The sequence below is a fragment of the Canis aureus genome, chromosome 2 (genome assembly GCF_053574225.1).
Source record: "Canis aureus isolate CA01 chromosome 2, VMU_Caureus_v.1.0, whole genome shotgun sequence".
In the NCBI taxonomy this organism is placed as follows: Eukaryota; Metazoa; Chordata; class Mammalia; order Carnivora; family Canidae; genus Canis; species Canis aureus.
In genome coordinates this window covers 71,814,681-71,830,034 of record NC_135612.1, presented here as the reverse complement: position 1 = coordinate 71,830,034, position 15,354 = coordinate 71,814,681, and the positions used below count along the sequence as shown (strand labels likewise).

At 44.0% G+C, this 15,354-nt stretch overlaps 1 protein-coding gene across 4 annotated transcripts in view; it reads left to right on the top strand.

Annotated features, from left to right (window-relative positions):
• EVC2 (EvC ciliary complex subunit 2) overlaps positions 1-15,354 on the top strand; it is a 126,213-nt gene that overhangs the window by 28,997 nt on the left and 81,862 nt on the right. For all 4 annotated transcript variants that reach the window (XM_077878655.1, XM_077878644.1, XM_077878636.1 and 1 more), the window contains exon 8: positions 12,689-12,823. In XM_077878655.1, coding sequence (XP_077734781.1) covers positions 12,689-12,823 — 135 coding nt within the window. The remainder of the gene's footprint in view (positions 1-12,688; positions 12,824-15,354) is intronic.

Here is a 15,354-nt window from a genome sequence, read left to right as displayed (position 1 = left end):
GTGGCAGCCATACAGTGTTGTGGGGACACCAGGTTCTTGGGCCAAGGGTCCAGTTTTGAGTCCCTGTCTGTCTACTGATTGTATATGTCTGTGGGTGTGTTAGTTACCTCCCTATTCACAATTTCCTAGCTGTGAAATGGGTGGTGATAGTACCCACTTCATTGGGTGGTCATCAGAGTAAATGGATTGATGTGTGTAAAGCACTAGGCACAGTGCCTGGCGTTTTATAAGTGCTCAGTTAACACCAGCCACTGTCTTTGGAATTATTATTATTTATTATTATTATTTTAAAGATTTTATTTATTCATGAGAGAGAGATAGAGATACACACAGAGAGACAGAGACATAGGCAGAGAGAGAAGCAGGCTTCCCATGGGGAGCCCAATGCAGGACTCGGTCCCAGAATCCCGGGATCACACCCTGAGCCAAAGGCAGACACGCAACCACTGAGCCATCCAGGTGTCCCTGGTATTATTATTATATGTACAAGCAGACACCACCCCCTGCAGGTGTCCTGTGATAATCATGAATGGACCTCAAGTATCAGGGTCTTGTGCCCAGATGCCCACGGGGATCATGCAGATGTGTGTGAGTCAGGCCCAGTGCAAATTTCAGGGTGTAGTGATGTCTGGGGCAGCCTGGAGACTCAGATCACTCGCCTCCCACTGTTCCCCCTGCCCTCACCGAGACATTAAATGAGAAAAACAAACAAAAAAAGGTCAAGCAATACACAAATACCATGATTGAATTGCGAGGTTATGAAAATCCAGGCCACACATGCTGCAGATAGTGACAGTAAAGAGTGGTGGGTAGATGGCAGGCTTCATGGAGGAGGTAAGAATTCAGCTGGATGTAGTTAAAGGAAAAGACAGTTAAAGATAGAGGAAGCGTGTTCTAAAATATGCCACTGAGGATCTGACATTGAAGTTGAGCCAGTTGGACTGTTGGTTGGATGTGAACCCAGGTCTCCTGGGTGCAAGCCCAGTGCCTGGCACCAGTGGATACACGTATGTGGATGAGGCAAGTCCCTTGCCAGTTACCTTGTGTTCTAGCAGGCCTACTCGGGCACCTGCGAGGTGACATCATTACACTAGGAAAGTGCCAGAGTGAGTAGGAAGAGCAGGGCAGTGGCTCCCCTGGCACTCCATCATGCGGCTAAAACATAAAATAAAGGCATTAAGAGCATCCGTCATGTAGATTGGGAAACTCTGCAACCCTAGGAGACCCCATCGGCTCATTTATTTTCTGTTACGTTCCTGAGGGTGAAACTAGCAGGTGTCAGCCAAGGAAAGTAAGGCCCCAGGAAATTGCTTCTCATTTTGTATCATGAGATCCTCTTGCCCCTTCTGTCTGCTGCCTGACGAGTGTCTGGGAGGAAAAAGAAAAATCACACTGTACGTGCTGGACATTGGTGTTCAGATTGTGCTGGATCTCCCTACAGCTTCTTGTGTTGATTCCATGTGTCCTCAAAAGGGCTGGGTGCCAGGGCAGGGACCCAGAGAATGAGGACCTCAGATCTAATCAAGAGAGAGCCATTTAAAACAACTGTTGTATCACCCCAAATTCATGTAAAATGCAGTTCCAATAATAATTTCAATAGGCTTTGGGGGGAGATATGTGATCAAATTCATCAGAGTTTCACCTGAAAATATAAATTTGTGAAACCAGATGAGAACATTGTGACAATGAAATGATATGGGAGGATTTTCCCTAGGAGATATTAAAAAATTATAAAGCTACATTAATGTAGTATGCCACTCTTCCAGAAAAGCCAGACCAATGGAACAGAATAGAATATGTACACAGACATACTTATAGTAAGATGGGTATTTCAAATCAATGGGAAAAGAATATCTTTCCTAAATTTGTGGGCAACTGGTTGGATCTTTCGGACAAAAAATAAAGATGAATTCCCGCATCAGATTAAAATCTCAGTAAAACGATTTGTAAAAGGTAAATATAGTTAGTATTATATGATATGAAGAGAACCATGAAGGAAGACCATAAATTTAAGTGCTCAAATAGTTGAAAATTTTACATTTATTTATTTTTTAAAAGATTTTATTTATTCATGAGTGACACAGAGAGAGAGGCAGAGACACAGGCAGAGGGAGAAGCAGGCTCCCCTGTGGGGATCCTGATGTGGGACTCGATCCTGGGATTCCAGGATCCAGGATCACAACCTGAGTTGAAGGCAGACATTCAGCCGCTGAGCCACCCAGGCATCCCAAAAATTGTACATTTAAAAACAGCATTAAGAGGGGGCACCTGGGGTGGCTCAGTTGGTTAAGTATTTGCCTTCAGCTCAGGTCATGATCTCCAAGTCTTAGGATTGAGCCCCTTATCTGGCTTCCTGCTCAGTGGGGAGCCTGCTCCTCTCTCTCCCTCTGCCTGCTGCTCCCCCTGCTCAAGCTTTCCCTCATAAATAAATAAATGAATAAACAAACAAACAAATAAATAAATAAATATCTTTAAAAAAAACAGCATTAAGAAAGGTTAAGTGACAAATTTGGGAAACTGCTTGTCACAGACATGAAAAAGGATTAACGCCTTTGATACATAAAGAGTTTCTATTAATAAGAAAAAGAAAGTGTCTTTGGATAGCTATATGCAACATGAGAATTTCTCAAATAGAGGAATTTACAGTGAGTGCCCTTGATCAACCACAATGGATGGAGCATGTGACTGTTAGCAGAGTCACATGGCATTGAGTTGCACTTAGAGGATGAGGTTGTGCAGTCACACATCATCATGTCTACCTTCTCTGTGTCATCTCTTGGGTGGATTACCAACCAGCCTACTCCCACTGTCCAGTCCTACTCCCCTCCAGCCATCGTCCTCACTATAGTGATGTTTCTAAAAAACAAACCTGCTTGCTTTTCTCTTTCTGGAGGGACTCCCTATTCCCTGCTGGATTAAGCCCAGTTAGTTCAGGTTAATATTCAGGAGCCATCAGAAAAGCTGGCCTCTGCCATCACCAGGTGCCATCACCTGGTGCTGCTGGGTCCCTGGGTTTTCCACGCTGCTCCAGTTTTGCATATGCTGTTCTTTCCTTACCTGTGCTTTGGACAGCTCATAAACATCCTGCAGGAGCCTGACCAATTCTGCACCTCTGTGATTCCTAAACCTTCCCCCAGGCATGCTGGTATAGCACCCTTGGCTGGGATCCCATGACACCAGGACATCTGATAAACCTTGTCATTCTGTGACATTGAGATTATTCTTGAGATTATTCTCCTGGTTGGCATTTAATACATTTTTGTGACATCAGAATAGAATTTTTGCCCTGGAAGAGCAAATGATTTACAGATGATTTAGTTTCACTTTCTCGTTTAATATTAAAAAAAAAAAAAAAAAAAAAAAAAAATCAGGTGTGGAGAGGCTGTGGGAACTGGCCGAGGTCCTGAAGCTTGAAGCCTATGTTAAGGAACAGAGACCAGCTGTGCAATCTGTTCTCAAATCCACTTCTTCACTAGACGGGTACCTTAGCAAAGCTCCATTTTTAAGTATTATTCCCTCTACCAGTGATGACTCCTAAACTCTCACTCTTCAGAATTGTCAGCTGGGAACCCCAGAGACTCTTTACCCTCAGAGCTGTTCTTCAAGGGCTGTGGGGCAAAGTTCCCCAAGTCACTGAATCCCCTCTGCTTCTTGGATCTTTAGCTCAAAGTGGAGAATTCCAGCTAAGTTACCCCTAAAATCACTTCCAGAGAAATTCTGTCTGATCTTCTCTTTTCTCCAAACTTTTTCTGTCTTTTGGGGGGTAGGTGGGTAGGATTTAATATGTGTCCACTGGGACATTTAGAGGAAATGCCCCCTCTCTATCACATAGACACACACAGAGAAAGTTGGAAGCATAAAATAATAATAGAATATTATATATGGGAATATAATAATCCCATAGTCAGAGGACTATTGCTAACATGTTGGTTTCTTGCTTCTATAAGTCTGTGGATTTATTACATGATTGAAGTCCAACTCTATAAACAATTCCTCCTCATGCTTTTGTAACTTCTGTTAGATTAGAAGCATTTAAAGCATTCCTTTTGAAAGGCTTTTGTGTGTGTGTGTGTGTGTGCAGCATTGCTCTTCATAAATGCAGTGGTGGAACTCATCAAAGGAATCTGCTCTCAGCTAATACATGATTAAAGAGATGGTAATAGCGCATGAGTTTTGTCAGACAAGTGAGAAAGTTAGGGCCTGGGGATGAGGAGGCTGGGATCACTGAGCTGGCTTCTCTTTCCCTATTCTTCGTTAATGAAGTTTATGGTAAATAGGCTCTTTGAAATCTGTACTTGCTAATGATTATCAGTGGAATTTGGCTGCAAGATTTCTGGAGGAAATCTCAAAAGTATGATTAACTTGGGGCTGATTTCTAGTGCTCTGAGTGCTTAAATTTCTGCACCTGTCACTGCGGTGGTGGGTCCCACCAGCACCCAGTCTCCCAAGAGAGATATCCAGGGATATTTTTGACTCTATCGCTGGCATCACACACATTTGTTCTGTGCTCACTCACTGTATCCTATGGACTCTGTCTCCTAAATATTCCCCTAATTTTTGCCCTTCTCTCCAGGCTGCTGGAAGTAGTAGTACTAGCAGTTCAGATTTACTGACTGACTTCTGTGTGCTGCATCCCGAGCCAGTAGGCCCTATTTTGTGTGTGTAGTAAAGTACACATACGTAAAATCTACCGTTATTGATATTTAGTATGTTCAGTGTTGAGCAGACAATAGCACTATCTAGGTCTGGAATATTTCCATCACCCCAAAAGGGAACTCTGTTCCCATTGAGCAGTTGCTCTTCAATCTCCCCTCCACCCCCAGCCCCTGGCAACCACTAATCCACTTTCTGTCTCTATAGATTTGTCTGTTCCGGCCATTTCATATAATGAAATGTGGCCTTTTGTGTCCAGCTTCTTTCCTTAGCATAATATTTTCGAGGTCCATCCATGTTGTAGCTACTTCATTCCTTTTTATGGCTGAATCTTATTCCATGTGTGGCTGGACCACATTTTGTTTATCTCTTCTTCAAGTGGTGGACGTCTGGGATTTACCCATCTTTTGGCTATTGTAAATAGTGCCACCATGAATATTCAGGTACAGATTTTTGTTTGAGCACCTGTTTTCAGTTCTTTGGGGTATACACCTAGGAGCAGAATTGCTGGGTTGTATGGCAATTCTGCATTTAACTTAGCAAGGAAACATAGGCACTGTTTTAATACTCATTTTACAGTTGGGGAAATTGTAGCTTACAGAAGGGGAGGCCCAGGGTCCCACAGTGTGGTAGGGTGTAGAGCTGAGAGTGGAACTCCCGACTAGGGCCGTGGTCTTTACTAGCATACTCTACTGCTTCCTGCAGCCTTGTTTCATGTCTTCATCCTCACTCCCTTGGCTGTCATGTCCAGTTTGTGCTCCTCCAGCCTGATGTCATGCAGTGGCCAGATTCATCTTTCTGAAACACTGATCTGACCATGTTACTTCCTGGCCTAAAACCCTGTATTGATTCCCCCACAAGCCCTTAGAATGATGTCGTGAATCACTAACCTGCTCTTGAAGGCCCTTTGGGACCTGAGCTGCATCTCTTCCATCTGCACATCCTGCTCATGCTGTTCTCTCTGCCTGGCTTGATCTCCTCCTGGTTCATTCTCCCCTGCCCATGGGTCCCCTCATGGAAAGCCTCCTTTGTCTTTTGAGCTAGGTTAAGGGCTGCCCCTCCTCCCAGCCCCACTCCTCCAGGTGTCTCTAGCTTCAACCTAGTCACACCGTGTCACTTCAGCCTGCTTGCTTGTGTGTTTTTCTGCAGGATTGTGAGGGCCTCAGAGCAGGGCCTGGATCTGTTTCTCCCTTGTCCTTCCAGCACGCAGCCTGGGCCCACTGAATAAACTAGATGTCAAGAAAGTTTATCACCACATCCAAACACTGAGTCACCCCTGGTAGCCCACTTAAATAGAGAGTTTCAGCAAACACAGGTATAGCAAAGCTTGGTTTTAGCACATATGAAGTGGATGTAAGAATTCTGAGTTTAAAGTATGGTTTTAAAGACTAGAAAAGGAGTAAGCCCTGGCCACTGGCAAACAGTTCAATAAAGATACTGATGGTTAAGTGTAGTTTTGAAGAATGGATTGTGACAGCTTTTGGCCAGCTACTGGGAGATTTTGAAAATCCTGCCCTACCAGTCAGTCCAGAAGAGTGAGCTGTATACTCATAATAAGAATCTCAACATTCACAGTGACCCAAGACCTCATGACCCAATGCAGGGCTCCTGGTAAAAGGCCAGGCTAGAGCCTGAGCCCTGGAGAGGCCACTGTGTATGAAGGCTACTAGCCCTGACTGCTGGATGTGTGAATCCCAGGTTCACTCACTATTGACTAGTTCTGTGATCTTGGGTGACTTATTTAACTTACTAGTACTTTTGTATTCTAATTTGTAAAATACAGACTAAAACAGTGTCCATTTTGTGGTATTATTGTAAGAATGCATGCAAAGCACTTGGAACCATCTCTGGAGTAGTGTCTGCTCAGTACATGTCAGCTATGATGATGGTGTTACTGATGATGGTTCTGACCATGGTAGTGATGGTGATGATGATGGTAGTGGCATGGTTGATGATGGATGATAGTGATGATGGTGATAGTGATGGTGATGATGATAGTCATGGTGATGATAAAGTGATGATGATGATGATGATGATGATGATGATGATGATAGTGACAGTGCTGCTGCTGCTGATGGTGATAGTGATGATAGTGATGTGATGGTGAGACTGTTGGTGATAATCATAATGGCAATCATGGTGAGTATAATGATGGTGATAAAGGTGGTAGGTAGTAATTATGTAGAGCCTATCTTTTCCCATAAAGCTACATCTTGAGATCTTAGTCTTCTTTAGTTATTTACATGGAAGAGGAAAGTTGAAGAGCAGAGGCATTTTGGGTAGATCAGGGGAGCAAGACCTAGCTTAATTTAGCAACACTGAGAAATGAAGGATGAAAGAAGAAAGTGAGTTGTGAGTGGGCCTGTCCCAAGCAGACAGTCTCTACCTATATGCTCTTATCACTTGGTATCTGAAAGTAGGAATTGCAAGAGAGAAGAGAGAAAGATGGTAGGATCTGTAGAGCTTACCTTATCCCTTGCCTTCTTCCTAGATATAGGCATTCATTCCTGCATTGGTATTAGGTCCTGCTCCCATGCCCTGCAATGCTGAATCGACTCTTCTTGGCCATGTGAATGGCCAAAGGAGGGCAAGACACCAGGTGGATATTCAGAGAAGGTAGAGGTGGGAAGAGGAAGAAAAGCATGGTGGCCTGATCCAGTTGACCAGTTTTACTTCATGAAGTAGGAAAGGAGAAGACAGATCTGTTGCTGCCTTTTGCAGTACAGTGACCCTGCCTGCATGTAATTCTGTCCTAGTCTTTGTTTCTGGTTTTCATTAAGCAGGCAGGTTAACTTCTACCATGGTATGGGAAGTTGGAACTAAAAATGCTTTTAGAAAACCACACAACTCCCTGGACAAAAGCAGTTTGATCTATTAGGGGGAACATGCACTTTGGAGCCAGGCAGGGTTAGGACTGTTTTTCAGCTGTGGACTTTGATTATTTAATCTCTTTCCATCTACATTTACCAATTATAAATAGAATGGGGATAATACATCCCCAATAGAATTGCTGAAGATTGAATAATATAAAGCATATATCACACCTTATTAGTTTCCTGAAGATGCCATAGAAGTTATCACAAACTGGGGAGCTTAGAATAACAGAATCTTATTCTGTCACAGTTCTGAAGGCTAGAAGTCTGAAATTAAGGTGTTGGCAGAGCTGTGCTCCCTTTGATGGCTGTAGGGAAGAATCCTTCTCTCTTTCTAGCTTCTGGTGGCTCCTGAAAATCTATGGTTGTATCTATCACTCTAATCTCTGCCTCCATGGTCACATGGCCCTCTCTGTGTGAATCTGTCTCTGCATTTCTCTGTCCTTATAAGGAACGTTCATTAGATTTAGGACCACCCTAACCCAGTATCCAACTCAACATGATTATGTTTGCAAAGACCTTATTTCCAAATATGATCACATTTATAGGTACTGGGCATTAAGACTTTGGTATATCCTTTTGGAAGACACTATTGAACCTATTACATGCATCCAAACTAGGGACTGGCAGTTGATGGTGATCAGATACCATTAATTCCCTATCTCCCCATTCTTCCTAAAACTGAAAGAAAAAAAAAGCATTTGTCTTCTATGAAAGAAGAATCTTGAAAACAAATTACTAATCAATATCCCCTTTGTCCTCTTTAGACACAGATTTTTTGTTTCCTTTCCATTAGTATTTAATGTAACCTCTGTGCAATGCTGTTCATGTTTATACAGTGTATTGATTTTTTTCTTAATCCAGTAAGCATACATATCAGAGCACAGAGGACTATTTCCAGCACAAATAGACAACTTGCATGTCATTTTCGTGTTAATTAAAATGTAAGATTTAGAGTCAGGAGGATATTCAAATATGGAAACAGAACTGGTTCCCTGACTGTCTCTGATAACAGCATCTTTGGATTGAGGTTGATTGATCAGTAGCCAAAAAAGTCATATGCGGCATTGCTCTTTGATTCAGGTTCCAATAAATGTCTGGACTGAAGCTCCTGTTTCTGCCCTACCTTGACATACATTAGCTGTCTTGAAGGTCAAGTTGGCCTTGTTGGTCTGTGAGAAAAATTTAACTTGACTAAAGCCTGCATTGTTACCACAGGACCAAGGACTGGCTTTATTGTGTTTTTAGCCCCTGAGTAATACATTCAATGTTCTCATAATCTGCAGCCATTCCTGATTAAACTGGTCACAGACTGGCTTCTCCAGTGATGGTGATGATGATAGTCATAGAATTCGGGTGTAATAGGTTACCAGCATGCAGAAAAGAGTTCTAATGGTGGGCCACCTGGGTGGCTCAGAAGTTGAGCATCTATTTGCCTTTGGCTCAGGGCATGATCCCAGGATCTGGAATCGAGTCCCACATCCCACACTGGGCTCCCTAAGAGGAGCCTGCTCCTCCCTCTGCCTATATCTCTGCCTCTCTCTGTGTATCTCTCATGAATAAATAAATAAAATCTAAAAAAAAATTTAATGGTCAAATAATCAGAACTCTGAGGGAAAGGGAAAACTTAAAATTCCTAAAAAGCAAAAACAGATCCTTATAAGAAGTCATCAGACACTTTTATGCCAGAAGACAGTGAGATGGTACCTCCAGTGCTGAAGAAAAATGATTTTGGACCTTGAATTATAGATTTAGCCAGATTATCAATCAAATGAGGAGAAAGTAACAACACTTTTAAGACTTATAAAATAAAAAAAAATTCTAAACAGATTAACTTGAGAATAAATAAATAATGAAAATACTCCATAGAATTAAAAAAAAAAAGCATCCAAGAAATAGAAAGAGATGGGATCTAAGAAACATAGTTTTGCTTTAAGGAATAATGTGTAACAATACTGAAAGCTGTAAAGAGAGGGCTCCAAATGACAGCAGTGCAGCAAGCCTGGAAAGTAACCAGTCCTGATTAGAGTAGAGTGTCAAAGCATTCTGGGAATGACAACTTGAAGAAGAAAGAAACCACTCCCTGCAACAGATACTATCATTAAGGAAATGGTATATGACAGGAAGAAAAAAGAAGGGCAATGAAAAACTTTAGGAAAAAAAAAGTTGCACAAAAAAGAATGCTAGTCCAAATTGAAGCAAACTAAAAATATGGCATGATTTTGAATAATTGATAAACTATAAGAAAAGGGACTGAATTAGAAACATACTGCTTTGAGGAGCAGATGGATAGTGATGTAGGATTATATTTTTTACTTAATTCTTCAGAGAATAACATTTTCCTAATCATCATTATAATAAAGTCTTTTAATTTTTGTTACTTTTAGTTTCTGTAATTAACCTATAAACAACCACAAAGAATTGTGGTTGCAGAACAAAATATATATGTTATAAGTCTAACAATTTCTGGAAGAAAGAAGTAGGAAAGGCAAGTTGGAGGCAAGTGTAGGACACTAATTTCATTATCTTTTTTAGTAAGAAGACATAAAACAAAAAATAGTCTCTAAGTGCTGTGAAAGTTGAAGTTTAATTTTTTAATTTGAAGTTACAAAGGTAGCTAATTGAAAAACTAAAAATAGTCATTAAAATTGGAAGTGTGGAGAGAGAGAGATTTATAGGTTACAAATCCTATAAATTTGTAAGGTAAAAATTCATGACCTAAATCCACATCTGTCAAAGCAGGAATTCAGTTAATAATATGTAATTTGATGAATCAAGAAATAAAGATACATGCTTAATTTTTAGAGTATTTAAGTTAACTAACCATTTTGGTTAACGAAGCCATAAAAACTAAAAACAGTATCTGTTTAAACATTTGCCTCAGGGAAGCTGGGTTAGAGTGGGTAGGGGAAGGTAACAGGAAATTTGCTTTTCTTTTTAAACAGACTTCTGTTAAGAACCCTTTTCCCTAGTACACATACATTACTGTGCTTTTGAAGAGTAACAAAATGGCTACATTATTGCTCATTATATGGATTGGATAATTTATAGAAACTTAAAATATAATCATTCTTTGTTTTGGGAACATTTAGGATCCATACACAGTTGTGTTACTTTATATGGTGCTCTGCAAAAACAATCATATATAAATAAATAAATCTTTGTGTATATTTCTAGGCCAAACCAACCTTGTATATAAGCTTTTATGCATATTTTTGAATTTTTTCCTAAGGAGAGAATCCTAGGCATGAAATTGCTGAGTTAAAGGCCTGACCATTATAAAGCCTCATATTATGGACACACACACTTTGTCCCTCTTATTTTTGAGTATAGACATTTTGGTGAAAACACTCCAAGGGATGAAAGTATTACCAGAATGTGAGGCTCTCAGACCAGGTTTGTTTTTGAGTCCATCTTGTGATAAAATGACTCATTAATGGCCACCATATAGCTTCTCTATTACTATACTAAAGGTGTTTGCCTTTATTTTACATAGCCCACAAAGGAAGATACAGCAAGAATCACTGGTGTTTAGTAAGCACATATTAAAGCCAGGCACTCTTTTAATGACTACATTCACCTTCATTCATATTCTTGTGTAATCCTCAGTATGACCCTTGGAGGGCTACTGTCTTAATTTATAAGGGAAGGAGCAGAGGCAGAGAGATGAACTCATCTGCCTAATACTACATGGCCAGTAAGGCCGAGATGGTGCCACACCAGGTGTCTGAGTCCTGAGCCCAAGCTTCACCTACTCTGCTGTTTACAGGTCCGCCTTACTTGTGAATAGGAGGCAGACCTGGGTCAGACCCAGTCAGTACCCACACAAAGAGTATAACCACACAAAGAACCCCAGCTTACAGCCTGGTACACAGTAAATACTCAATAAATAATTGCTGATTGATAAATGAGCCAAACTGCACTAATCTCCATATTACTACTTTATTTAATCTTCATTCTATGAGGAAATTTTACCCCATTTTACAGATGAGAGAAGTGAGGTTCCCGGAAGTCAAGTTGCTCATCCGGGGTATCACAGCTGTTTTGACAGAGGTGACATTTCCATCCAGATCTGTAGGATTAAAAATCCAGAGCTCTGTATCTTGTTCAAAGTGTCTTTGGGAGAATTCAAGGAGTTAAGTCTTGTGAAACCCTTAGCCCAGCAGTTCTTAAAAGGTGTTTTTCAAACCAATAGCACAGCAGCAGCCCCTGGGAACTTGGAAAGGCTCTCCTGAGGCCCTGTCCCCAGGTCTTGTGAATTGGAAGCTCGGGGTGGGGCACAGTGATGCATGTTTCCACAGGCTGTCCTGGTTCTGATGCATGCATAAGTGTGCAAGCAGTCTCAGCCCATTGTGAGTGCTTGTCAGATGCCAGCTGCTGCTGTGGTCTAGGACCTAGGGAACGGGTGGAGGGAGGGGCTCAGGGTGGAGTGTCTAGGACCTACTAGCTTCTCCCAGTTGTTTGATGCCAGCCACTCCTGGCCTGTCACGGATGCACATTTGTCCCAGGTTCTCACTGGCTGGAGTCCAGAGAAAGCCTCTGAGGAGAGAGAGGGCTGGGCATGTTAAGCCAGGTCTTTGGATTGCTTGGCAGCCAGCCACCTCCTGCTGTGCGATGCTTCCCTGCCCTGTGCATCCTCTAGCCTGGTCCTAAAGTCCAGAGAGGGCTGGGGGGGGGGGTGCCTTTCTGATGTTTTTGGGAAGAGGGGTGCAGACAGCATGGGGAGAAGGGAAGGGCACTACAGATTCTTCCTCTGGCCTCTGCAGAAATCTGCCCCCGACTCAAAACAACTCACGGGCCCCTAGTGCTGCCTTAGGTTTCTTACGTGTGGGTTTGGGAATTTAATGTTCTTGAGTGCCTGTGGTACGCCAGGCTCGGCAGGGGGGTGGCCCTACTGCGTGCAAGCCACCGTGCTGACTTCCTGGCAGTGCTCATCCTGCTCAGGGCTTCCGACGCACTGTGTGGAAGCCACGCTGTGAGGAAACAGGCCCAGAGAGGTCCAGCGATGGTCTCAGGCCACCAGCCAGTGGGGACAGTTGGGTCCAAACCCAGGCCATTCTCGCTGACTCCGTGCTTATTCTGCTGTAACTCTTAGTTATGACCTGACTGAAAGATATGAAGCGTGACCATGGACAAGCCCCTGTCTTCCTCTCATCCTGTAGGTTGTCCCAAATCACGGCCTCCATGCAGCAGGATTCTTCACAGCCTCTGTCATCTCCTTTGTGCTGACCTGGGTCACACTTTTCTTCATGGCTCGATACCAGTGTTTAAAGGGAGGCCTGTTTGCCAGGCATCAGGTGAGTCTCCATATGTGTTTTGTACCTGGAGGGGGATTGGTTGGCAGGAGATGTGAGGTTGAAGTTTATCCTCCAGCTAGGTGAGTCTCTGCCCTAGATGAATGTCCCCATCCCCAGGGAGATGACAGACACATGCTCATGTCCGGGCTCAGCTGCAGAGACTCTAACAACCATGTCAGGATGTGTCCTTGTCATTCATCGTTTTTATTTATCTTTTTTTAAAGATTTATTTATTCATGATAGACACAGACTGAGAGAGAGAGGCAGAGACATAGGCAGAGGGAGAAGCAGGCTCCCTGCAAGGAGTCCGATATGGGACTTGATCCCACATCCTGGGTTCAGACCTGAATTGAAGGCAGGCACCCAACCTCTGAGCCACCCAGGCGTCCCTCATTCATCGTTTTTAAAGCTTTCTGGATGATTCCAGCAAGTGGCCAGGGCTGAGGGCCCCTTGCGATCTGACTGAATAACGGAGCCTCCATCTGGGTGGCCGGCTCTGTGTTCCTGCCACACTGACTCAGGTCCTGGTCCACACTCCTCAATGGTCCACACTCACTTCCTCCTCAGGGAGAGAGTGGATCTGTCAGCCCGGCTTAGGAAGCCCCCCGGGGCCAGCTTCTGCCCACCTTTGCTGCCATTTTCTTCTTCCCTCCTCAGCCCCAGTCGAGGCAGTAACTCAGCGTTCCCTGAGATCATCAGCTCACTATACTCACCCCGGATGCTTTCCCATCCTCTATTCCCCTCGTGAGTGTCGTGCTGGCTGGGGTGGGGGCCCTTTCTCTGGGTTCCCGCACTAGCTTCTATAGACCCCACCCAGCACACCTCCTAATCTGTTGGGCCCACCTGTGAACGTCTTATTCTCTCTATTCCTGCCTTGGTCTGGATTCCCACAGAAGCACACCCCGGGTCCAGGACCCAAACACAAGTAGCCTGTATGGGAAGTGATCCCAGGAGGTAGTGGTGTGGGGTTGGGAAGTGAGGCAGGAAGGAAGGCCGCTGGTCAGGTTACTGCTGTGGGCCCCTGGAGCTTCACCCTGCCTGGGACCTCTGGGGACAGTATGGAACTCATCTCAGAATCATTCCACCCAAGGAGGGAAGGAGCTGGAGTATATACTACACCCCGCTAGTCATCAGTCAAGGACATGGGGGCATAGGGGCTGTTAGAAGGTAGGGAAGGAAGGCCTGTCCTTCCCACTGAGAAGGCACTTTGAGACCAGAGAACAGAGCAGGCCACTGCATACTGTTTACACAAAGTTTTATTCAGGGTAACTTAATTGGTAGGTGATCAGGTGAGGGGCGATCCAGGGGCTGAGCAGCTATTCTTACAGAGTCCAGACCTCACTCCACAGATTTTATAGAGTGAGGGGACATGCAGAGGGCACTGTAGTGAGATCAAAGGGTCCACTGACACCTTCATGGGTTCGAGAGCACCTCACTGACAGCTGCCCTTTCATTAGATCTCATGGCACCATCTGTGCATCAGGAGGGGGAAAGACTATGTTATCTTTAAAAAAATTATGGAAGGCCTAAACAAACCTCTCACTTCTGGCCTTCCTGGGCATTTCTAAGGAATGTATATTAATCTCCAAGGGGCCAGAACACATAGCCCCAAGAGAGGACATGAATGAGATGGAGGGCCACAGATAGAGTCAGTATTGCCAGTGCTCCTGCAGGGGCCGGACACAGGGGGACCTTATTTCCTTGGCATGGGCCCTGAGGGCCAGCAAAAGCCTTTAGGAAAAGAAGTGTGGGTATTGGCTGAGAGATCTTGCGCTAGTGGACACTGGAGCAGTAAGGGCGAGGGGACATGGGTAGATAACAGGTGGTATCTGCCACCATCCCCACTACTTGGTACGGAACCTGGTGCTTGGAAAGCCCTGAATAAATGTGTGGGAATGAACGAGCCTTCAGCCCATTAGTGGTTGGACAGACAGGAAGGAAATCAGAGCCGCAGTTCATAGAGGGCAATGAGCTCCATGAGAAGATGCTTGAGGCAGTAAGCGTCATGGCATGTTGTTGGTCCCTCCAGGGCCATGGAGGGCTGGAGCTGCTGTGACCCAGTGTTACCCAGGGGCCCAGCACCTTGAAGGGAACATCAGCCATCCCTCCCCTTCACTCTATATTGAGGAAACTGAGGCCCATGAAGTTGAAACACTTGGGTCAAGTGGCCACATGTACGCTGGACTTGGCTTCTGGGGGCCATTTCTGGAGGCTGGAGGGCCTGTCTCATCGCTCTCTTGGTGTCTGCTTCCCAGAGGAGAGGTTGGTCATTTCAAAGTGATATGGGCCCACAGTGTCTGTGGCAGGCGAAAGGGAGGAGGAGACAAAGGGCCCCTCTTAACAGACCTTCAGCTTGTCTCCCAGAGCCACTATCAATCACAGAACAAAACTTCCCTGCTGCTATGATGAAGGAGCAGGAATCATTTCCTGGAGATGAAAGGCTGATCATTACACCTGCAGAGAGGAAAGCAAAGTGTTGATTTAAGGCCTGAAGACCCTTGAAGTTCACAGAATGAACTCTTTTCACATTT